At 35.2% G+C, this 26,890-nt stretch overlaps 1 protein-coding gene across 1 annotated transcript in view; it reads right to left on the reverse strand.

Annotated features, from left to right (window-relative positions):
• Window positions 1–26,890, reverse strand: part of LOC149805113 (uncharacterized) — a 309,737-nt gene that overhangs the window by 38,123 nt on the left and 244,724 nt on the right. The window contains exons 14-21 of the mRNA XM_089933619.1: window positions 25,092–25,164; window positions 22,288–22,545; window positions 20,822–20,984; window positions 18,587–18,691; window positions 17,794–18,011; window positions 11,344–11,616; window positions 10,212–10,441; window positions 7,014–7,153 (exon numbers count right to left, since the gene is read on the reverse strand). Of these exons, the coding sequence (XP_089789745.1) occupies window positions 7,014–7,153; window positions 10,212–10,441; window positions 11,344–11,616; window positions 17,794–18,011; window positions 18,587–18,691; window positions 20,822–20,984; window positions 22,288–22,545; window positions 25,092–25,164 (1,460 nt within the window). The remainder of the gene's footprint in view (window positions 1–7,013; window positions 7,154–10,211; window positions 10,442–11,343; window positions 11,617–17,793; window positions 18,012–18,586; window positions 18,692–20,821; window positions 20,985–22,287; window positions 22,546–25,091; window positions 25,165–26,890) is intronic.

The following is a 26,890-nucleotide window of genomic DNA, read 5'->3' on the forward strand; positions in this document are numbered from 1 at the left end:
GTTGGAAGAAGCTCTTCTACCTCTTGAATGCTGGAATCCCAAAAAGATGAAAAATTAATCTTTCCTGTCTATATTCTATATGAAGGAAGGAAACCATTCCCTGTACTTCCCCTCACTGCTAGGTGGTTACCAGTTTTTGTTCAAGTAATACGTTGATGAGGATGTTTGTTTTTGGTGGAGAGGTGTGGGAGGGTTTGTTGAAAGATCTCTGGGTGGACAGACCATTCTGCACAAAGGTCTGATCCCCTCTTGACCATGAATTGGCCAGGCATTGGGCCTGCCCAGAATTTGTCTCATTCTACAACTGGTCTGAGATATCCATTGGTCTTGGATAGGAGAAACAGCCTGTAGTAATATCCAGGAGAGTTAAGCAAGATGAACTACTTCCAACACCCAGATCTCCTTCTGTAAAATTCTTGCCTTCAACAGACACATCCAACATAGAAGGGAAGTTGGATTGAGGACAAAATTGTTGCCTTTGAGTCTATTTGGCCTTTTTTCCTTTTGCCAGTGATCATCTCTTCATTGTGGCTGAAACTGTTTTGGCCCGTAAGTAAGTAGGTGCAGGCAGTAAGGTAAGTTGAAGAAGCAGTTCTTGTGAAGCGTACCTATATACTTGCTAAACAACACTGACATGCCAAAAGGTGCTGATCACAGGGACAAGTTATGATGCAGCTTTAGGTAGGATCAGAGGAGGCAGACATCTCCCCTCATAAAATCCATTCTAGTCCAAACAGTTGTCAGGGCAATAGCCATCATGTGATGTGTGGCCTGTAAACAACTTAGCACTAACTTCGAGGTGGCATGCAACACAGTTATGTAGACCTTATAAAATAATGGGTTGGTCAAAATAACAGTTGCAGTGTTTTTATCTAAGGATGGCAGCTCAGTACTGAATACAGGTAAATGTGTGCAACGCCAGTATAGAGAGAACATTGTTGGTAGCTGCCTTGGAATTGCCTTAGTTCCATACTTTATCAGTCAAGAAGCCAGATCTTTCTTTATCCTTTGCTGACTGAAGGATGGAAGGATGACTGTTTTTCTTTATCTTATGAATCAACCGAAGCCTTGCCCTTTGGGCTTAGCATGAGAAAAATGAGCTGGGCAATTGGAAATCAGCAGAACTCTTTAGACTTCCTTCACTTTGTCCACATCAGACATTCTGAAACATCAAACCAAAAACTGGATAAGGTAATGCCTTTGTCTCTGTGCATGGTGTGATATCTCCCTACATGATAAGCCATGAAGATTTAAGACAGCAGTTGCACTGGTGTGCAGGGGCAAGTGCCATGGTTTATCTTGCTTGTATGAGATGCCAGTAAGTGGACTGACCAGTTGGATTAGACATTGTCCGGATGGACAGCCCAACTACCAGCTTGTTGGTTATTGCTGCTCATGGCTGGATGGATGATCCAGCTATCAGTTGGACAGCCAGTTCAGTAACTGCCAGGCTGCTCTGTGTGGCAAAATGGATGCAATGACTAACCAGATCCCTGTATAGCTCTGCATACTAAGGTGTTGCTAGCCTGTATATGGCATGGCTTGCTGAACTGACAGATTCCTGGTCACTGATTGTGGAGTTTGGCCTGATGGCCGGCTGGACTGGCTGTTCAGCAGCTGAAACAATATTATGTGGCCTGGATTGACTGCAATATAAATCATCCTATTTGAAATAAAACCTCCTGTACTTGGATTTACAAGGTCATGCTTAGGAAAGTTGGGGGACTTATGCCCACTAGGGTGCCAAAAAAAGGCAGGATACCCTCCTTATAGCTACAAGCAACTATTGGAGATCAAAATTTGACCTGTCTTTTCGAGCTTTTTCACAAAATCATCAACCAAATTCCTTCTGAAACCTTCATGCATAGAGTGCAGTTAGAAGTTGATGAACACTTTGTATGACACATGCATGTTTGCAACAGCAAATAATGTCCCCACTGTTTAATCTGAAATGACAAGGACACCAAAAAAAATCAGAAAAAACAATCCAAAAGTTATTTTATACAAGAAAATCCAAACTGGGAGAAAATATTTTGCATGAGAAACAATTCATGCATGTCTTCACTGACTCTGGCACATAATGTTGTTATTTAACATCGTAAGAACAACCAAATATTGGAAATACACATCCTGACAGTGTTCACATATAACATTAGCAACAGTGGAAGAACACAATGTGCAAGACAGACATATATCATGCATGACCTTGTCAACTTAAAATCTTGCACTTAGCATATTGTCATTATTTTTTATCTGAAATGAAAAGAATGACAATAAATTGCAAATAAAACCCCAAAAGTGTTCAACCACACCTGTTGCTTAAAGAAACAATAATACATGCAGTGTGCATGAATGAACAACCAACAATGTACACCAACGATACAGATTGGAGTACAATGTCAGAAGAAAAAAAATGTGAAGTTCACAACTGAGAACAGTTCACATAAATTTTGCATAATAATGATTGCAACATATAGTATATACAGTGGAACCATGCTATAACGTGATAATTGGGGTAAACAAAATTGGATTGCGTTAATATCAGGGTCGCATTAATGCGGGGTTTTACAGTATTTTACTTTTTTGAGATAACAACTCATTGGCACATACATGTGTATTCATGTCTACGGTATATGATGAATAGGGTATCAACACCGTTTACTATCATGCCGTTGTGACATTCAGTTCATCCATAATGCAATTCCATTGAAAAATTGTACACATATTTACAATATTCAATATTTTTCCCCCTGATCATTGTATCTGAATTCAACATCTAATATATAACATGAACAGAGTATCAATACTGTTTACTTGCCGTCTGATATCATACCATCGGGGCTTGGAATTAATCCATAAAATATGTAATTCCATTGCAAAAATTGCATACATATTTAAACTATTCAATAATTTTGTCACACATCATTATGTGTCTGAATTCAATGGAAAAAAATAACAGCAAAATTAGGTTAAGAAAGACGAAGCACGTATACATTCATTACGTTCCAGGGTCTATGAATGGTGTCTGTACAAATTTCATACTGCTAAATATTTCTCATATGCGTTTCCGTGTACATTTATCCACTGCAGATTTCCAATAATTAACGCTTGTAAGCCTATTCATTTGAACGACTACAATAAGAACAATTACAAATCAACACATGCTTTCAGCGTGCATATAACTTATACTTCAGATTTTATGACTATCGAAAGAAACGTGTGAAAACTACTATAAAACTCTGCAAAGTGCAGAGAACGATTTGCGTTTGTGAACTTGCTTTTCCTTAACGGTAAAATATTTTTATAAAATATAGGAAATTAATAACAAGTTCATAAACAAACACCATACCCATGTAAAACCCGAGAACTAAGTGCAGTAGGCCTGCAATGGTCACGAGTTACTTTTTTTTTTTAAAAATGTAAAAAAAATATGTAAAGCTGAACGCATGTACAATTTCATACCCTTTCAATTTCCAGCTAATAAAGTGGATATTATTTACTGGTAAACTGATTGTGTCTAATAACACCGCCAAGCCCAGCAAACATGTTGGCGGCTTTCGTTTTTTGATGTTTATTAAATTGTGAGAATCTTTATCAACCACCGCATTGTCTGCTGCTTGTTTGTGTATGCACTTAAAGAAACACATGTCGGCTATTGTTTGAGCAACGATGATGTACAGAATTAATTGAAGGCATAACACTTCAAGAACCTGGTAAAATTATTAAATTTCAGAAGCCAAGTCACGATCGTATTATATTCTAATTCATACTCGAACTCTTCCCCAAAGTGATAATAAACATTTTACACACGATTTCTCTTACTTTTAAAAGGTATTTTTCCGGGTACGAGAGAAATACACGTACAGTGTGACCCTGCTATAACACAGTAGTTGGGAGCCATAAAATCCGACCGCGTTATATACCGAACTGTGTTATATGCAACCAAGTCAATTAGCTGAAGAAAATGTACCCCCCCAAACAACAAGAAATTGTGTGTGTGTATGTGTGTGGGGTAATATATGCGGGCGGTAAAATACGTGCTTCGTCGGCACAGTTACCATCTTGAATTAATACATATTAAATGAGAAATACACCTGTAGTGAAAACAGAGAAGACATGATATAATAGTTACTTTATTTAGAGAACCATGAATTGGTACATATACGTGAATCCTGTTTATATATAAATGTCTAATGTATAGCATGAATAGAGTATCAACACCATGTACTCACCTGCGAACCTCATCATATACATTGAATCCACAATACAAGTGATTCCCCATCAAAAATATGCACATACAGCCTTAAAATATTCATTAATTTTGTAACAGATCATACTGGTCTGAATTCAGTGGAAAAACATAGCACAATCACATAATGAATGACAAAGCACATTTACTTTAAAGTAAGTTCCAAGTCGGTAAAAGTTATTTTGCGTTTTAAGCTGCCGTTATAAACTTTTTCCCTACAAAAAGTAAGCTTTCACAGCACAGTTAACATGTTCCAGTCACAGTGGAAAATGCAAAAATTTTATTTAAGTTTGGTACTGACTTCCCCTGAAGAAAACTTCTTTGCTGTTATTTAAGATTGTAGTCGGCTTTCTTTGATGAAGGGTGTGTGCGCTTTTGAAGTCGCCGCAACGGGACAGCTTTGGAGAACCAAACAAATGCCAGTTTCTTATTGTGGTGGCAGCATCAAATAATTGTATTGCATGATTGAGACTGGTATTTTTTCCATTTGCTGAGTACGTTTTCATAACAGTTGGTGCTTTAAAGGTAATCTGTTTCCTTTAAAATTTCAGCAAACTATTTTATCTGGGTACATTTTTAAAAAGGAATTGGCCATCGTTTAGACTATTCTAGTTACTGTCCCTCAATGCCTACTGAATAAACCAATACGTAAGAATTTTTTTTATTTATATATTTTTTTTATACATTTGTGGTAGCAGCGTGATGCTGCCTTCCACGCATGCATCTGAAAATTAACAAAGGGTCAACGGACGATAGAGACGCAGGTGTTCTGATGACAGGGATCATTACAGAAAACGTGAGCATTCTGAACTATTTAATTCTGAGTGAAACAAAGAAGAATTTTACTTACCATCCACATACAAATGCCAGATATTGTAAATATATTATTTACTAGCGAGCGGCCGAAAATCCAATGAAAGATAGATTACGAAACAATGCCTCGTCCGGTTGATCTCCGTTACCAGAAATGTCAACAACAAAAAAGCGGATATTTCACAACATACAGAACTCATGCTAGATGTCAGGATAAGCGGATTATGATATAACAATGCACTGTTTAGATGGTTTGTCAGTATAGACAAAGAATTTGTTTATGTAACAATAGATAAATTTCAGTGCATTTTATATCCAGTTTGCGGATTCCTTTCATGGGGCCTCTAAATTTCTGCACTCCAAACCAATGGTTGTATACAATGTCGCCAACAAATAAAAAAAGCCACATGGTATGTTTTGCAGCCAGTAAGGAAAAACAATCCAAGTTTGTGACATTGGTGAAAACCTACGTGATCCCAGAGTAAACTTTTTATGCGTTTTTTCTTCTTCTTACTTTTAAGAAGAAGAAAAAATTACTTTTTCGTGTACGAGAAAAATACATATAAAATTTCAGGAGCCAAGCCATGATCATCTTGCATTATTCATACGTGATCTCTTCCCCAAAATGATAAGCAGCTTTTATGTTTTTTTTCATACTTTTTTAAGAATATTTTTGTGCACAAGAAAAATACATGTATATGAAATTTCGGGAGCCATGCCAGGACCGTGTTATATCCAAATTCGCGTTAAAACAGAGCGCGCTATAGTGGGGTCACACTGTACATGTATTTAAAATTTCTGGAACTCTGCCATGATCATATTATATATCGCATTATACTTGAATTCATACAAGATCTCTGCCCCAAAATGATATTTTTTTGCGCAAAGTGCAGAGAACAAATTGTGTTTGTGAACTTGCTTTTCCATAACGGTAAAATATTTTTATAAAATATAGGAAATTAATAACAAGTTCATAAACAAACACCATACCCATGTAAAACCTGAGAATTAAGTGCAGTAGGCCTGCAATGGTCATGAGTCACTTTTAAAAAAAAAATGTAAAGCTGAATGCATGTACAATTTCATACCCTTTCAATTTCCAGCTAATAAAGCGGACATTATTTACTGGTAACATGTCCGATAATGTTTATTTTGGCATAACACTTCAAGAACCTGGTGATTTTGTTAAATTTTAGAAGCTACGCCATGATCGTATCATATTAAAATTCATATACGAACTCTTCCCCAAAATGATAATAAACGTTTTACACACTATTTCTCGTACTTTAAAAAAAAAATTCCCGGTACAAGAAATATACAAATACATGTATATAAAATTTCAGGAACCATGCCATGATCATATTAAATTTGAATTCATACGCGATCTCTTCCCCATATTGATAATAAATTTGTTATTTACTTTTTCATGTACATTAAACAAAAAATAGTTTTTCATGTGCGAATGAATATACGAAATTTCGGGAGCCATGCTATGACCATGTTATATCTGAATTCACGTTATAGTGGGGCGCATTATAATGGGGTTGCACTGTACCTTTGTATTCAATACTAGTTTTGTTGACGGATGGTCAATAATCCACAAGGTTAACTTTTATTCCGTCAAATATGTTAGATATGATGCGTACTGTATCAGTAAGAGCTTAAGACTAGTGAACAACTGTAGCCAGCTAGCATTTGTGAGGGGAGGTAATGGGAAGGGTTGGAAAGAGTCTCTTTCCATTATCTATATGGAATATAGCTAGGGAAAGATGAATTTTGTTTCTTTCCATAATTTCTGATACAAGAGGTAGCACTGCATCTTCCTAACATTAGTCTGATGGGAAAAAGGCAGTCATTGTTCCAATCAAAAAGTTGATTTTTGTAACCAACAAATATATAAATATTTAATAAACTGAAATTGTTTCCACAACAGCAAACAAAGTATACATACTAAACATAGCTTCCTCTTTATCCTCTGCCATACTTTCCTCTGACTCCTCTGACACAACATGGCTGATCTCTGGAGGTTCCTCCTGCTGGTGCAGGGGGAATAATTCTGTTATAATCTGTGCCATCAGCTCCTGCTCAATCCTGTTATGATAAATGCAAAATGAATGTGTAAAAGATCAATGCAATCAAACATCAACATAACAAATTATCATTATTACAAAAGATGCAGGAATCTTCAATATAATATGATGGTAACATTGTTATGCACCATATATACTCACTTATAAGTTGAGCAAACTGCAAAGAACAAAGGTCCTGATCTTTTATAGAATAATAAGCTTGCAGATCAGGGTCTATGTTGTTTGTTCTACTGATTACTCCTAACAATCTGCACAGACCCAGATCTGCTGGCACATTAAGCAATAGCAGATCTGGATCTGTGCAGCTTGCAGTTGGACTTGACTTATAAGAATGTACATATGGTACATGGAACCAATTCTAGAACACTTGGGTCCTAAAATGTCTTGTTTGACTGGGGGGGGGGCTTAAATATCTGGTTAAGTTCGCTTTTTACATCTCAAAAACATGGTTTTTGCCTACCCCTCTTTCATGAGCTTGTACATACCCTAATGATTAAACAGCATCAAGGATAAAAATTACACAAAAATTACTAATTTATAATTTTTAACTTGACGGCTCAAACACTGTCACCTTCTTTGTGTTTTGAACCTAATGGAACTTTAATACTTACAAGGTGTCCATATTTGCCTGGAGTCTGTTTTATCCACACAACAGGAGTGATGCAGTTCATAGTGTTTCATAAGCTCAGATAATTCCATAAATTTCTATAAAGCTGAGATGTAAGTGCACATTTTACCACCTTGTTTTTCAATTTTAAAAAAAATAGATTTAGACACTGCATACATTGGATGCTGATGACAGTATTTACTTTATATGTATGTGTAGGCCTTCATCCACACCCTTCACTGAAAATGAACTCTTCCAGAAACTGTGAAATGACAGTGAGCAGGTTCCTCACTTAAAATAAAAATTTCTGTTTGGTTTAAAATGCAAATAAAAGATGACAATGTTAGGAAATGCTTGGTGACAAATCAATTTAGAAATTATAAATTAACTAATGAAATGAGTAAGTTTTGTACATTTTTTTATACATCCCTGATGCAATTTATTTTTAAAATCAGTAAGGGGGGTACAAGCTGTAAGGGGGTGGGGAATAGGCAGAAACTATAATTAAAATGAACTAATGGTGGGGGTAATTGTGTGGAATAATATTTAAAACACTTCTGACTGGTCTCTTATGTCAATAAATCAATATGAAATGTGGGCTAAACTAAAGCTTGAACAGGGAACCATTCATGGCCTTTTTTAAACAACTCAACCACTTTAGAAATCATATTTGCTGATAATTACTAAAGTGTTCATAGCTACATTAACTTAAATGATCAAAATACATTTACTCACTTTCTCAAGGTAACAAAAGATTATTCAACATTGTTTATCACTGTTATTTTACTATCTGCCCAAACAAATAAATGTGATTAAAATAACAGCAGTAATAATTTTTTATAAAATAATTGGTTGCTTGAATAACAGCTGTAATAATTTTTTTATGAAATTATTGGTTGTTTGGATAACAGCAGTAATAATTTTTTATGAAATAATTTGTTGTTTGGATAATAGCAGCAATAATTTTTTTTTATGAAATAACTGGTTGTTTGGATAAGAGCAATAATAATTTTTTATGAAATAATTGGTTATTTGGATAACAGCAGTAATAATTATTCATGAAATACTTGGTTGTTTGGATAACAGCAGTAATATATTTTAAAATGAAATAATTAGTTGTTTGGATAACTAAAGCAATAAGTTTCAGAATAACATGCTTGGATAGCTACATTAATAATTTTTTGAACAATTGGTTGTCTTGATAACTGCAGTAATAATTTTATGAATAATTGGTTGTTTGGATAACTACAGTAATAGTTTTCTAAATAATTGGTTGTCTTGCGGTAATAATTTTATGAATAATTAGTTGTTTGGATAACTACAGTAAAAACTGGATGACTGGTTGTTTGAATAACTATACTAATAAATTTATTTAAAGAAATGGTTGTTTGGATAACTATAGTAATGATTTTATGCATAATAACTGCATTTCCAGTGCAAAATCTATTATTTCATATGACTGATAAGAACAGACAACCAGCCTCTGGATATAGTATATCTCCCAAGAAAAGACCAAGAGGCCAGAAGTAGGTTCTACCAAAACTAGGTCAATGGGTGGGCTTATTATCAGACAGATATCCTAAATGAACATTTACCAACATGGTGTAAAACTTGGGGTCGGGCTTATCTTCCAGCATAGGATTATCTGGAAATAATTGTTTTAATGTAATGACAATAATCTGTATACTATAAAGTATTTTATCCAGTTGGTTTTTTTTGCAAGTCTTAATGCCTAAAATAGATCAGAACTACTAACACAATTATACTCATTAAATGGCAATCTGAGGCAACACTTACATAAAAGATAGCTGAATTATATTTGCATACTCTAGTATATAATTCTTTTATACATGCCATTAGCTTTTTAAACCAATTTTTTTTAATGTATACAATGAAGAATAGAATTTAATAATTTAATAACTCCCAGGTCATAAACATGTACAATTTTGATGTTTTGGTGTCTGTTATGGATTTGGTCAATTCCAAAGTTTGAACAAGTTTGCAGTTTTGTAAAAAAAAGATTGTGTGAGTGTGTGTGTGATTTGGAATTTTAACGTAGCTTTAACAGTTTTTCAGTCTTATCACTACGATGTCTGCAGTGTGGCAGTTTATAGTGATGTCTAGCATTGGGGCATCATGCCCATGACCTCTCGCATTTGAGGCAGATGCTCTAACCACTAAGCCACCGGAGCGATTAGAAAGAAAGAAATTTATATAAAATAAAAAAAAAGTGACAGTGACATTTTGATGGCATGCATATACTACCTAGGTTGCCAGCCCCCAGGACATGTTGTCTGCAGTAATCAACTGTGTTTAAATAGCACTGATACACTCACTATCCATCATTACTGCTATCAAGACTAACTCCAAAATGAACTGCACCCAAGTAGTAGAAAAAAAGGTATTATTTTGCATATTCAAAATGTTATTTAAAAGAAGAAACAAAAAGTACCATTCTACGGCCTTGTTCTGTAAGGCATCTCTCCTCCTGATGTCCTCAGCGATAAGGTCAGATGTCATCTGCCTGTCACTACTGGAAGGCCTGAGAGGAAATTCTGGGTTACGCTGCTCCTGGGGAGGAGGTTCAGGGGCGTGGTAGCCTGGGAGCTCTATACCAGTGGCAGACTCCACGTCTGCATCCTCTTCCTCCACATAAGTTTCTTCTTCTTCTTCTTCTTGAGCCTATTCAATTATTCAATTATCCATTTTTTGTATGACATGTATGTGTGCTAATATTTCTCCATTAATCAATACATGACATTTTTTTAGTCAAATGGTAGCATTTAACTGAGATAATCTGTAGTTTTCTGTATAAAAAAAACTCACACACATCAAGTAGTCACAAGAAAAATTTGAAACACAGTCAACTGTATCATCAACTGTAGGATGCCTTAAACTCTCTCTGGTATAATCATGTATTTTAAGTTTATTTGTTTCATTAAAAAAAAGCCTGTTCAATGTGGTCAAATAAAGTTGCCTAAATATGTCTATTTTGAAGATCATATTGTAAACAACACTGTTACTCCACCCAGGACCCCTTTACAAATGGAACTCGTATTGAAGAATTTTCTCCCTTTGACAATATATCTGCTCACTCAATGACACAACAGACTGATAGCTAAAAGATCATTTCCTCCCCAAGTCAAGAATAAATTGATTTATTAAAATTATTTTGTACCATCTACTATTGCATTGTTTTGGGCATATTTAATGAGTGATGTCATAAAATGACAGGCAGAGCTGAAGAAGGTCATTTCAAAGTCACTCTATAATATTAACCTGTATAACAACTGTGTACTTGCTTCGTTTTTATATCTCAAACTAGACACATTCTTGGGTCAAATAGTATAACTAAGATGCTTAATTTGAAAGAATTTTATAAGAAAGTATGAACTGAGCTCATAAAAAGTTTTACACTCAACATTTTTCAAGGAAAATATTTTTGACTGAAGAAAAAAAAAATTGCCTTACAAAATCCGCTGTGATTACTATTTAAAGCCACTAACACGTGCAAAAAAAACGAAGTTTAATAAATTCTTGCAGTTAAAAACAAATCACTTCAAGAAAATTTCTTTCAGCCATACCTGGTCATTTTCAACAGGGACAGCATCATCAAGTGCAGCCTTAGTTGGTGACTGGGCTGGTGACTCTACATGGACCATTTTCTTTGTCTGGACCTTTGGTGGTGACTGTGACTGTGACCTTGTTTTCTTTGGTGACTTTGGAGGTGACCTTGTCCTCTTTGGTGACCTTGAAAGTGACCTTGTTCTCTCTGCAGACATGGCAGATTGCAAGTAAGGTTCAGTCACATCTAAAATATCTGACATATCTGTATCTATGTCAACAGCAGGTAGCACCTGAAGTACAAAGTATTTATCCATGTGTAAAGACAATATCATTTCAACTTCTTGTTCAAGAAGTGGTTCTGCACTTCAATATTTAAAATTACTTCCATTGTAACAGCCAACATACAAACTGAATTATTTTCCTAAGATAACACAAATCTTTTAAACAAACACATGTTAAATAAATCAAAAATGAAAACCAAATAATTTGTAGCTCACAATCTTACTAAAAAGAAAAGATAAATATTTCAAACAAAGCTGGGTTGTTATTTAACTTGCAGAGAACCAATTTTTTTTCTAGTAAAAATGTTTCTTCAATAATATTTACCCAATCATAATACCTTAGGAGAAATACCACTTCACAAATCCAGACTTACCAGGCTAAAACTTTTTAGCTAAAAAGCTGAAAGTTAATTGCCCAACAAGATGACAAATGGTGTAACCTCCCCTTGGTAATGGGATTGGTGCCACATCCCATGAATATTTTAGGAACTGCTTGAGCAGAGAGCATGCTCTCTCTTTGGATGTAACTGGGGGAAGGCTGGGAGGATGTATGTGCATTATGAGTGGGTAAGTATTATAGAAAAAACATATCTTACTGGAAATAATTGGTTTCTTCTGCAAATATGTTACCAGATCAGGAGATATGATGTGTTACATCAGGAGAATAGGTAAGAGGTGAAGGGAGATACATCCAGTTACATTGGGGAGACCATCTCTGGTCCCCTAAGGTATATGAGATGGTTTTGAGATAACCTGATGGGAGAATAGATAATATGTTTTGTGAGTGGCTTCAAAAGGGAAATATTTTCCCTCCCACAAATCCAGCAGAAGTTGTGGTGCTGCATACTTATGAAGCTACTGAACAACCCAGGAAGGTAACCTGTTGTGCCATGGCTATAGCTCCAACCAGACTGAGTTCAGCACTTTACAATGAATGATCTCTCTTATAAAAAATGGATAAGTGGACTGGGATCTCCATTTCAAGAAAAGAATAATGAGAACAGTTTCCCTCAAATGCAATATTTGTGGTAACTTCCATAAATTGGTTAGCCAAGATACAAAGCAAATTCAGTTGGTCTGGAGTTTTTTTCCAATATGTGGAAAAACTAACCCACTTCATCCAGGACAAAAGTGTCTTTGCTGACACATTATCCTTTCTGTCTTTGAGGGGTAAGAAGAGCCATGATCTCCCTTGATGCAGTGGCTTGGTCCTTTTTAAGCACCCTTCCAGATCTTGTACTGGGTCCTGTAGACAGCCTTGAGATGAAATGTCCAGAGTAGAGAGGAATTTCAGTACAAAATTCTCATTCCCCATGAATGTGAGTCTGTTCTTAGCAGTGAAAACAGGGGCCATCATGAGTCATACTGACCAATTTTCTCAGAACTGCATGTAGTTCAGGTCCATTGACAGATTGTGCTGATTCTGCCTGCCATTTGCTAAGTGCAATCAGGGAGCAGGTCCTATACGGGATGTGAACCAATGAGGCTCTTAAGAGCAGTTTAGATGTTGTCTTGTTCAGCCAGGTAAGTACCTATGATAGATTCCACTTCAGGCAAAGAGCCAAAATCTGGATGTGTGTAATCAAAACTGGACAGAAGATCAGACAGGTCTTTGTTTTGACCAATATCCTCTCTTCCATGATGATGCAGCACGTCAGTGATCACGGAAAGGTAGTCTTTGGTTGTGATTGGTGCTAACTGTTTCTTATCAAACAGCCATAATTGGGTGAGGTACTTATTCCTGCAGTGGTATAATGTGTTCTTGGGCAAACCTCTGTGTGAAGATTTTCCATTTGCCTTTGTATGCTTTTCAAGTGGAGGGTCATCTCAGTTGAGTGATTTCTCCAAAAATGGATGGGAAAACTGTTTGCTCCTGAGGCCTTATTTAATATGATACAGACATGCAATTTCAGGAACTCTTTGACGGAATGAAACACCTGCAATTGTGGTTGCTTGAGAAGATGAGAGAATATCTTGATTTTCCTGAAGATTTCTGTTGTGAGACTGATGAGGTCATTGATCCACAAGATATCCTAATTTGAGTGAAGCAAGCGGAAGAGGCAACACCTTGATTCTCTAGCTTTCTGTATCATATTCAGAATCAAAGGTTTTGGCAGGTAAACATATGCGTCCAGGCCATTCCAATCTACAGAAAAAGCATTGACTGCCCAGGCTTCAGATCTGGGACTGGTGATGATGCAATGGTTGGGAGTTTAGGCATTCAAAGTAGGTCCACCATTGGTTGTTCCATCAGGTACATATCTAAGTGAGAACAGAGGAATGAAGGGACCATTTGTATTAGTTGATTCTTCTGCAACAAGTATGCTAATTCATTTAATCAGCCTGGAATATAACAAACATGGATGTTACTTTGTCACCAAAGATGCCATTTTAAAAAATCCCAACAAGAATGCAAACATCTAAGGGCATGGTTCCACCTTACCAATTGAGATAATTCACCATAATGGAGTTGTCAGTCAGAATGAGAACTCCCTTTCCATGCTGATCCTCCTGCTACCAATGGAAAGCTTTTGAAATGGCTTTCATCTTAAGAATGCTGATATGTAAATAAAGATCATGAGGGGGCACACTCCATTGGTTTCCCAGAATGATGCAAGGTGTGTCCGCAGCCCTCTGTGATTGCATCTATACAGACTGTGATTTTTGGAGTTTGTACCGCAGAGTTATACCTGATGTGAGCCAAATGAGGTAGCCTCAACTTCTGAGATTGAACCTCATATTTGTGCAGATTGTGAGAGGTTGATCCAATGGGCAAAGTCATGGCCTCCTTTGGACAATAGAATAATTAGTAATGGGTGAATAATTAGTGGACCATGGACAAAGAAGTCCACTGTACATTGAGCAAACAAAGCAGGTGAAGGAATTCTTGGGTGGATAGATCCTCCCATATAAGCAAGGAAGCCACCATTTTACTGATTTTCACTGCTTGTTCCTGAGGGAGACATACTCTGTTTGCTAAGTGTTGTACCTAGAAGAACAAAATGCTCTGATGGAGATTAACAAGGGATATCATGTCTTTCTCCAAGATTTAATTCACCTCATGATTTTGTAGAATGGAGTCCAGATAGATGATGTTGCCACCTTGGAGGTAGTCCAAACATGGGCCATTTTCTGGTCAATCAATTGAGTGAAACCCCAGGGACTGATGGTGAGTCCAACTGGGAGTAACCTGAACTGGTAAATGGTTACTTTGTAGGTGAATTGCAGGAACTTCCTGGAAGCAGTGTGAATGGTGTCCTAGGGGCATCCCTGTGATCTTTTTGTTGACTGCCTTAAAAATCTCTCTACTGTAATAGAGATGGTAAGGGAGGGAATTGGTCTCCTTGGAGGCTTATTTGAGGATTTTCATCAACCAGAGGAGATTAGATGACAAAGGTTGCCATTGTAGCTTGGCCTTGTGAAGATTTTAAGAAAGTAGAAGGTAATGAGCACTGAATCTCATTCCACCAGCTGTAAGTTTGTAGCTGCTGTTATGCCAGTGTCTGGAGTATGTTAAGGAACTCTGATTATGGCATGGGTCATTCTGAAAACTGACTCCCATGCATGTCCCGTTGGAGAAGATACTCTGTGTTCCACCTGTTGAAAGATCAGCATAAATACTAGATCCAACAGCCATGATGTCTCACACCAACTACTGCATGTCATTTAAAGGCTTCCAATCCATGTGTACAAAGGATGGCTTTGTCAACCCTGAACCTGCAATATCTTGATGTTGTTGTTATTGTTGTTATAGGGTTTAACGCCATTTTTCAGCACAAGATAGGCTATACATGGCGGCCAGTATTAATGGTGGAGGAAGAACTGGGAAAACCCCGGAAAGAACCACCGACCCACGAGAAGCTACCGGCAAGCTTTCTCACATATCCACATTTGCCGAGCCCAAGGCAATATCTTGAACGACTAATGAGGTATCCAAATGGAAGTCTAGTGATGGACTTATAGAACCACCTATTCATGTTTGAGGGAGGGTGCTGTTGTAAGAAAAAGACTATCTTGTAATTGACAAGATAAGCAGCCCAAATTTTCAGTAACTCTGCCAGACTGTGAAGTAATCTGAAAGTAGATTAATCCTTTTTAGTCAATAATCAACTGATGCCAGAATGTTATATCAAGCAGTTATTGTAAAAGAATGAGGACAGAACTCCAGTGGCTGTAGGAGGAAAACTTCTTCAGCTGAAGCCATAAGGCTTAGTCTTTTTGCATCAAGTACTATAATAATGATGAGGGGACTTGCAAGCAAGTTTCATCATCTTTGGGGAAAGGTGTCGAAGCTGATGTCTCTTGTGCTAACTGTGAAGTAGCTGGAGAAGAATGTCTATGATAGCGGTTCACTAACTTACAGAATATCAGAGCTAGATACAGTGACTTCCATGTTGTCACTAAGTACAGGTTCCTTTTAGTGGCAATGGCTTGATGAAAAGAGAAGTGAGATCTCTTGGATATTGAGGCACTAAGCTGGGCATCATAAACAGGGAGTGCCCTAGTGGCACTATGCAGGTTAGACTGATCCATGATAGTGCCAAAATTACTTGGATTCCTAAAACTGGGCAAAACTTGATCTTCTGGTGGCTGATACTGTATGATTAATTGAGGCTGTGACCCATTATGATCAGATAATCCAGTCATGACAGAAAAGTGCCATCTTGGTTGGCATGATATTGTCCAGTTTATGCTATTTAAACATGGTATGGAATATTGATCCACATAGCCGGTTCTTATTCTGATATGCAAGCTGGTAACTGAGACTGTCTGATCTCCATTTCATTCCCCAGCACAAGTGATATGATGTTAACTCTTAATGTGCAAATGATAATGTCTTCATCCCTCAATGTGTGTTTCTGTGCCTTCTCCATTCAGTACTGCTGCTATTGACTTCTTGTCTATAATAAGCCAGCCTCACATGAACTTGTAGTTTAACAACCAGAGTAAGTTACATGGTAGTGTAGCTGTTAGTCTGGTCTTGCATGTGGTCTAAACCTAAGAAACAACTGAGTGGACAACATATACAGGTATAGAATGGCATGAGTCCTGCATTATAAACTGAGTGTCTGTGCAGAACTACACACAATGACAATTAACTGTCAAAGAGTACACATCGCTACCCATACAGGTAGAGTATTGGAGCATCACTATTAATGCTTAAGAAGTGGACAACAATACATAACTTCTAAAAGATGTTATATTTTAGGATAGGCCAACTGACTGCCTATACAGCTAAAATCACTGAAGTGTCAATCATAGTATAGTAACTATGAAGTGGATGCTATGAATAAACTAAGTAAAGAAAACTTACCTGTACATATCCAACCATAGCAGAAACTATACAGCAATATAAAAGAGTTTTCTACAGTACACACCAGATGCCTTATACAGGTAAAATCAGTAGAATGTGATGTATATCACTAAGAAATGGATACTAAGACTGGATTAATATAGAAAACTTACAAGGATGCATCCAACTGTAGTGGAATTATAGAGCAAGATGATACAAGTTATTTTATATCACACAAGACATACACTATTGAAATACACTAAAGCAATATGAGAAGACACAATCATGCCCAATGCAGTTACATGCTAGGTGTACCAAAGTGTGTGAGGATGACAAAATGATTACACTGAAAAGCCAGAAACTTTGTTGTTGAAGAACCATTGGAAATTTATAGATGAGATCACTCCTCCAACTTGCTTTTGGGTAGAAATTTTCCAAATTTCTTTTATGTGGAGTGCAAAGACTCTTTGTCTGTAGAAGGCATGTTTCTTGGCATGAGCGGAAGTGGTAACGTAAGTTTTCATAGGTGGGCAGATAATTGTTAGCTTGTTAGCTAAAATGTTTAAGTCAAGGATTTGTGAGGTAGTAGCAGTTCTTCTATGGTATTATGATCAGGTGATGTATTTTAAGAAGCTTCTGTTTGCTTAAGGAGAAGCTTCTTATAACATGGAATTAATATTTTTGGATTAGTTTTCAGACATTACAGAACTTTCCAATGTGCAAGTGGATACATTAAGATTTTACAGACTATATTACACAGAATAACAAATTAATTAAAACTACCAAAGTTATCAGTACCTATACTAATGTACCATAATAAAAGCCATATTAATACTAATATCAATTAATTTAATTTCATCTGATTTAACTTAACTCAAACTTGAACATCCTACCTGTTTTCCAAGTTCAGGGATATACTGTTCCTTTTTGGGTAACTCTGTGGGCAAGGAGACCAGTGTCACATTCCTGGCAGCTGTAGGTGGCACCACTCTGTGTGCAGAGGACATTGGGCCAGAAGGTACTGAAGTGGAGGTAGGCATTTTCAGACCAGGGTCAAGTCTGGGCTCTCCAAGAGGTACTGCCATTGGGATTAACTGCCCTTGTATTGGGGCTACAATTGAAGTAAACCACACCATTACTTGTAATGGATTATTAGAAGCTAACAGACAGCAGTGGACCAGATGTTATGGATGAGAAGGTTGCAATTTTCACACCAAGGTCCAACCTTGGAGAAATTATAAACTGACCCATGTGGTCATTCAGGTGCTTTTGGGTGATGCTCATCTGACTGAGATGGAAATCCACATAAATAATGACAACATCAGAAAGTCAACAGTTTCAATGGAGATTATGAATCAAATCATTTAATTTCAATGCATTCAAAACATCACATGAACAACTCTTTCCCCAATTTAAATGTTACCATACAGAGCAATTGATTTATCAGATGTTATCATTAAAATTTTAGGAAACAAAAATGACAGATCAAAAAAGTGTTTTTGATCATATAGCAAACAATATTACATTGTGATATCAGAACTCAAATAATAAAGAAAATTTGAGAAAAAATTAAAAGAAATTGAATACCAGACATATAAAATTGTGATTGCTCAATTCCATTTTTTTTTACTCTTGAAGGCAACAGATTTTACTATGGCAATGGCCCTCTAATGTTAAATTACTGACCTCCTGAGGCAACAGACACTGGGATGTATGTGCCATCTGTTGGGTTGAAGTAGTACTGCTTCACAACAGGAGCAGTCTGGGCTTTGGATGATTTTACTTCTATGCCTGAAATTATTACACAAGCTTTTAACCAGTCTTACAATCACAGAAAGCTGATACAGCAAATGAGTAGCATGCACTGAAATGAAGTATTAAGTCATTCCATAAATTTTGCTAAAAGATTGATAATGAACCCTTTTCATTTTATTACAATTTAACCTTAAGTCAAAATATGGTCTTCATGACATTAAAATTTGTACCTAACAATTCTTGTCAGAATATATATGTACAATGTCAAAAAAATGTGCAAATTTTATATATGTATAAATGAATTACAAGCTGTGGTATTGCACTAGAATGATATACAAGGCAAGTGTCAATCCTATTGAATTTTCTGTCTTCAGACCATAATGCTTTTTTGAAGATCAAATATTATTTGCCAAAATAATTTTTAATGCCTTGTAATTTTCAGATGACATTTTTACTTTATTTTTTATCAAACTGTGTACACAACCAGAATCTAAGGAGACTTGTTGTTTCATTTTCAGGTTATAGTGTGTTTGCTGGTAATTAAACAGAAATGAAGTTCACTTCAATCAGACAATAACAGGTACCTAATTTTCAGCGAAAATGCTTGTGCTTACATCACATGAAATATTTAATATTTTCATGCACTTACCAATAACTATAATAATTTTTGTTATGTATATCTATATTTTTTGTTACATTACTATAGCTATAAAGTGTGTAATTTTTGTTTATGACTGTAAATTGTTTTATATAGCTAATTTTTTGCCCTGGGGTGTTGATTCTAGTTTTGTTATATTGCACCACAAAAAGTTAAATTCAACCTATATATTGAACCTATTGACAAGTTTGGAGTAATTTCTCATTGGCTGTTGAGGTCAGGTGGGTCCTTAGCATAATTAAGTTATTTCCCATTGGATGGGTCAATCAAGTGTGTTCTTTTATGACATGGGATATTGTGAAATGTCATGCAGTGAGAAGGGAAAAATTGAGTTGTATTGCTATACGGGTGAATATAAGTAGGTCTAGCTGGACAATTATTTCACTCTTATTTCCTATGTTCTTGATGTAACATCAGTCTGTAGATGTGTGAAATGTTGTATTTTGATATAATTTGAGAGGAAACATTTGTTTGGATTTTTATTCATTGGAATTATAAAGTGCTCATTGGACTAAAATATTTTTCTGGGACTATTGTGAATTTATTCAAAGGAGTTCTGGATGATGCTATTCTGATAAATCCTTTGTGTCACTTGTTGTCCCATTTGCATTTTAATAAGACCATGTTTTTTGCAGACTGACAAATGACACTATTTTGGGCTATATGTTTTCAATGCTACATAAGTATTTATCTGGTTTGTATTGATCTTTTTTATAGCCAAGTTCTATTTTGTGAATCACATTTCCTATGTGATCTGCCAGTATGCATCAGAATTAAAGCCCAATCTTGTGACGGCAGCACTTGTACTGTTTCAACAGCTGACAACTCCTTTGATCAAGCTGTTGATTTGACACAAGTTATTTTTACATGAGTAATAAATAAGTGCATCAGCTATCCTGTTGCTTTCATGAAGTTGAATGTAAATTAGTTTAGAATGCGCAGATGAACAGAAAAATGGATGCAGAGTTGGATGGATGGACGAAAAGATGGTCAAACACATGTTTACAACAAGACTTTTCAATCTGGAAAATAAAGCAATTATGAAATTCTTTATATAAAATCATAAACCAATTTCATGTTCTTGCTATCACCAATGTGCAATATCATCTAATGACATTACACAAGTTGTAATTATATCACAAATATGTAATATCATATAATGAAATCACACAAGATGTAATTATAAAATCACAAATATGTAATATCATATAATGAAATCACACAAGATGTAATTATAAAACCACAAATGTGCAACATAATGTAATGATATAACACTTGCAATTATATATACTATCTAGCATGTTTATGTGCTATTCAAGTCAAAAAACATGTGGCACATTTTCTTTCCCTTTCTGTTTTCTTTTAGAAAATCTTATAATCATCCTTACAACATATTAAATATTTAAAATTTAGTGAATAATTGCAATGCTTTGATTGCCTGAGCCAGCAAAAATTAATTATAAGTTTCATTTGAATTGTTTACTCATAAACACTTCTGCAAACCTCACCTCTAACTTCCTGGACCCCTGATGGTCTACCTGGTTTCTGTTTGGGATCATTCTGCAGATGTATATAAGGAGCCTTTACTGTGGTCCGACCCTTCTGGTACAAAGCTTTGCCATACACATGGGTCATGTATTCCTCATCCTCAAATGGTGATCTTTGCTTAGGCTGAAGGAAAAAAGGCAAATGTTATTTCTATCTACCTGGAGCCATTTTTTTCATCTGCAAATTCAATATACAGTATTTGCAAAATACAATTTTTTTTTATTAAATGACCCATTGTAAACTAAACCTGTTGTAAACAATATGTTTTCAAATTTAGTTTCCTCATCAATTTAAGAAAAGATTTCTGATGGTATTTGTTGATAAAGAATAATATAATTCTTACACAGGCAAACACTTCACAGACTGGTTAGAATGTTTTTAGCATTCATTTTCATTTTAAGTATGAAGCACGCACCTCACACTAAAAATGTTATTACTATTTCCTCTTAATGGCTTTTAAGAAAGAAGTCATTGAAAATCTAATCAATGAAAATAAATTGTCTAAAATCTTAAATTTAACCATGACTGACATGAAAGTAAACCTACAATGAAAATAATTCATTCAATTTCTACAACATTTTATTCTAAAACATAAGCCATCCTCAAAAAGTAACCACCTAATATTTTTTATTCATAAGTGGGGTGCATATTTTTATTCATAAATGGGGTGCATATATACATGAAGAGACAGGGCTTTATGTATTACATATGGCCAAGGAATTGAACAATAAGTGAAAATACAATATTCTGTACAGTCAGAATTGTTCTGATATGCCATTAAACACAATACTTAAGTACATACATATATACTCCCGAGTTCAAAATAAAGAATTATAAATGTATTATTTTTTGTGTTTAAATGACTTTCATGGATTTAGTGGTTGTTGCAAACCAGTAACTTAAAGACCCTATGAACAATGACTATAGATTCTATGAGCAATGACTAAAGACCCCATACACAATGACTATAGACTCTGTGAACAATTACTATAGACTCTATGAGCAATGACTAAAGATCCTATAAACAATGACTACAGATTCTGTGAACAATGACTATAGACTCTATGAGCAATGACTAACAACCCCATACACAATGACTATAGACTCTGTGAACAATGATAAAAGACTCTATGAACAATGATCCTTCTTTGGAAATAATATAATTGAGGAAATCAAATTGTGAACCTTCCTCATTCATAAAATTTAGTACCAACAATTATGTCATTGTTTTCAAACCGAGAAATATAAACGAATGCACAGTATTAAAATAGAAAATACATAATCCTGAATCAGCCTGGATCAGATACTGTGAAGTGTCCATGGGCTAGGCACTTTACTCCAATTACCTTAGCACTAAATGACCTTCTTGTCCTGCTACACTGTAAATGAAACCTTTTCAGTTTTAGTGTTTATACAGATGACATACCCTCACTTGAGGTTTAGGTCTCTGATGTATGTTCTCTTTCCCTGCAGGTCTTCTGTTAATCACTGCTGCTGTCTGTCTACCTGTCTGTTTGCTTAGTCCACTATCTGCTTTAGCTGCTGTGGCTGTACCTTGTCTTTGAGTGCCCCTACCATAGGGTTTGACACTGACAGGGGCTGGCATGGGTCTGGCAGCCCCAGGTACCTGCAGGGGTTTCTTTTTGTTGATCTCCTCCCAGACCCTCTCATCTGTTACTTCACTCTGCAGGACAAAAATCGAACCATAATAAATCATTTTATAATGAGCACTCTTTTTAACAGAGCCTGAAAAGTGCTGAACTTACTGAAGATAATTTTTTTATTATAACAATAGTATTTGTCTATTACTAGACCTTTGAGATGGAACAGTGCTTCTATCAATTCTGTTAATTATAATGTATTTATTTAGTTTTGAAGATTTAATGAGAAAGTATATGTTTTCAATGATCAGGAGAATGTCCAATCATAGCAACTGTAACTTAAAGCCTCTGTGGAACTGCGAAATCCATTTTATTTCATGGATAACTGATAGATGGAGCAAATTACTTTTTAACTATCTTGTGATTTTGTTCTTAATAATAAGAGAAGCATGCTGTGGGTGTATATGTGTATCCATATTTTTACATAATGTTTATATTTGCTTAGAAGTCGAGTCCAACTGCAAACAACACAGACCCTGATCTGCCATTGCATTATGCATGGGCAGATCAGGGTCTATATCATTTGTTTTGCTGATTACCCCAAACAAACTGCATAGATCCAGATCTGCCAATGTATAGTGCTATAGCAAATCTGCAGTTTGAAGATGGACTCAACCCATAAGCGAGTATATACAGTAAGAAACCAATGTTTATTATATATAAAACATGTTCACGTCTGAGTTTTGATGTATGTCATTATATATATATATATATATATATATATATATATATATATATATATATATATATATATATGAGAACCATGGGGTCTGAAATAAAGAATTCTAGTCTTTAATGCAAACTGGTCCCATATTCATTAAACTCTAAAAAATTTAGTTCTCACTCACTGAAAATTACCTTTGTCATATATGTCTTATATTTGTTAAATTGTAACAAAATAAATTAGACATACCTGATGGATATATGTAGGTAGATGTTGTGCTACTTTGAAATCTGTTATTTCAATTAGTTTAATTTGTTGTAAATTATCAAAATTTAAGTTTGAATGTGCACTGCAATTGACATGTTTCATGAATATGGGCCTGGTAAAATAGAGTAAGATTATATATACAATATAACAGTATGAAATGCTTAGGTATCAGAAAACCTATAATAATTTAAAGAATTTATTATAATTTTTTCAGTGTTTTAATTTTTTAATGTCAACATCATTCAAGGAATTTACAGCTTTAAATATTTAGTTAAAAAAAGAAAATTTAATTTCTCCTTTCTAAAAGAGTCAAGCTCATCAAAGGTGGAATTCACTGTTTACAAAGTCAATTGACTTAAGTACTTCTTTCATTATCAAACATATGCAGAAAGTAATATTTGGAAGTAATGCAAACTGTGGTACACATGTTTTTCAAAAGCAGAAGGCAATACCTAATTAAAACTTTTTAAAAAAATGCAGAAATATAAATTTATCAATACACATAGTTCCTGTACTAATAGTAATGGGAAATATTATTTCTTTATGCCTGTCACAACTGCATTATGCCTTCTTTTTTTAAAAAATCTGGTCAACAGCTGCTTTTGATTCATTTTCAGGCATAATTTCAGCCAACTCTTTTTATTTGATCTACTCTCAGGAAAGCCAAGGGAGAGAGCAAAGAATGGGGATATATCCTTGATTCAAATGGTTACTCTGTGGAAAGCTAGTCCCTCACAATGAAATATATCCCTGATTTGCATGGTTACCTATGGAAATCTACTGGACAGTGGTCCTTCACTGTAACCAAGTTAAGGGGAACCATATAAAAGCATTGTACTTTAATTATGCTTGCCTTATACTGAGGTAGGTTCATTATCAAATCAGCATTCATCCCACTGATAGAATTCATGACCATACCCATGTATAATGAGAGGCAATGTTATACTAAGGTGTTTTGTAGTGACGGGTCACTGTACCAAGTTTTGTAAATTCTCAACCAACAACTTAGGATGAGATACAGATAGTGAGTATCACAATATTCCTGATACAAAGTATAATGATGGACCCAGAATTCTTTTGTGTCATTTTCTAAATTTTGACATTATATTGGCAGAAATAAAGCTTAACATAAAAGCTAATAAAGATAAATGGAATGTTCATTTAAAATAATGGACATGACGTATACAATTTTAGCTAAATAGATAAGAAAATTATTTTTTGCAAACATTTTATTCCTGTTAAAATTGGCAACTATTGTGGTTCAGTTGGTAGACTATCAGACTTGTAATCTAAAGGTTCTGGGATCAATACCTTCCCAATCCAGCCCAGGTTGGCTGCCTAGGTGTGTCCTTAGGAAAGGCATTTAGCTCCCACTTCCTTGGCATGATACTGCCATAAATGTGTTAAAAATACTGCTAAAAAAAACTAGCAACCATCATGGTAAAATTATGCCATGAAAAATTATGCATAATGAAAACACAGAAGACTAACACTCAACAAGGAAACTTTTCTTCCAAATCAACGTAAAAAAATATAAAACAAGTGGCACAAATTATGGATATTTATGTCCATCCACTGCTCAGTAAAATGTCATGCAAAACTTGAACAAAGCAAACATGGAGATTTAAAGTAAATTACCTCAATTTCCTTTCTCATCTTTGCAACCTTCTCATCTACCAGATGCTTTATCCTGATCCTCTCCTGGTCAGAGCTAAATAATAATAATAATAATAATAATAATAATATTAATAATAGAAGTAATTGCAATTTTTAAAATTTCATTTTCATATTAATTAGGCACAGTGCATATTAGCTTAAATTTTTATTCTGAAATTATGCCACAGAATTGAAAAAAGATCATCGATCATTATATTTTATGCCTTATACTAGTAAATTTAATTTATTCTAGCATTATTTTGGGCAAATAATTACAAAAATTTATCCAGCCTTTGTGAGTGAGATGTACCAATTGTTTCAGATAATGTAAATGAAAGCTGCATATGCCATGATTTTCCTAATTTTCTGACATAATATAAAAAGTGTCCACATTATGCAGGTTTTTGTCATGTAGGATAAGTCAAGAACTTTCACCATATTGTACATTTGTCAGTCTGCAGAACTCATAAAGCATATGATGATTACATAAAATAAAAAAATAAAAATTGTTTACATCTCAACTAAATGTCATGTGACATTGTCTGCACCTTTCCAAAGTTAATAGATAATACCACGTGACCAAACCATATCAAACATACTATATGTAGTCAGAAGTCCCATGTATTATGTGGAGAGATGATATTATGGAACAGTACTTACTTACCAACAAGAGTCAGGCTCACAGATATGGGTATGCTCAGTAACTTGACAGAAATGGGCATACTCACTAATTTGACAGAAATGGGTATGCTCACTAATTTGACAGAAATGGGTATGCTTACTAATTTGACAGATATGGGCATGTTCACTAATTTGACAGAAATGGGTGTGCTCACTAATTTGAAAGAAATGGGTATGCTTACTATTTTGACAGATATGGGTATGCTTACTAATTTGACAGATATAGGTATGCTCACTAATTTGAAAGAAATGGGTATGCTCACTAATTTGACAGAAATGGGTATGCGTACTGCTTTGACAAAAATGGGTATGCTCACTAATTTGACAGAAATGGGTATACTCACTAATCTGACAAAAATGGGTATGCTCACTAATTTGACACAAATGGGTATGCTCACTAATTTGACAGAAATGGGTATGCTCACTAATTTGAAAAAAATGGGTATGCTCACTAATTTGATAGATATGGGTATGCTCACTAATTTGAAAGAAATGGGTATACTCACTAATTTGACAGAAATGGGTATGCTTACTGCTTTGACAAAAATGGGTATGCTCACTAACTGGACAGAAATAGGTATGTTCATTAATTTGAAAGAAATGGGTATGCTCACTAATTTGACAGAAATGGGTATACTCACTAATTTGACAGAAATGGGTATTGTCACACAAACCTATCAAATTAACAGTTTGAGCATAACATGTTACCTAGAGTGAATACATGATATACTCACTAAGCAATATTGAGGTTGCAATTTTAAGAAAAAACGTGTTCCTGTATGATCCTCAAACTTCACAGAAAGTTAGCTGTCATGCATATATTGGTGTGTATTGAGAATATTTAGCTGTCAGAGATAGAAGGAGACAGGCAGGCACACAGGAGGGGTGTGTGATCCCACAGACTTTGCTGAACATGTTGGCTGGTGAAGGGTAAATTGGAAGTGTGTGAATGCTTGTCTCAATAAGGACCTCAAAGAGTGTCCTGGCTGGTGGAGGGGAGATTCAAAATATGAGCAGGAAAGCAAAGACATAGTGTTGAATTCTGGAACAGTGAATAGAGTTCAACTGTGGCCATGTTTAGCTATTATTTTGTGAAGAAT

Source organism: Sinohyriopsis cumingii, chromosome 2 (assembly GCF_028554795.1).
Source record: "Sinohyriopsis cumingii isolate HCF-2022 chromosome 2, ASM2855479v2, whole genome shotgun sequence".
Lineage (NCBI taxonomy): Eukaryota > Metazoa > Mollusca > Bivalvia > Unionida > Unionidae > Sinohyriopsis > Sinohyriopsis cumingii.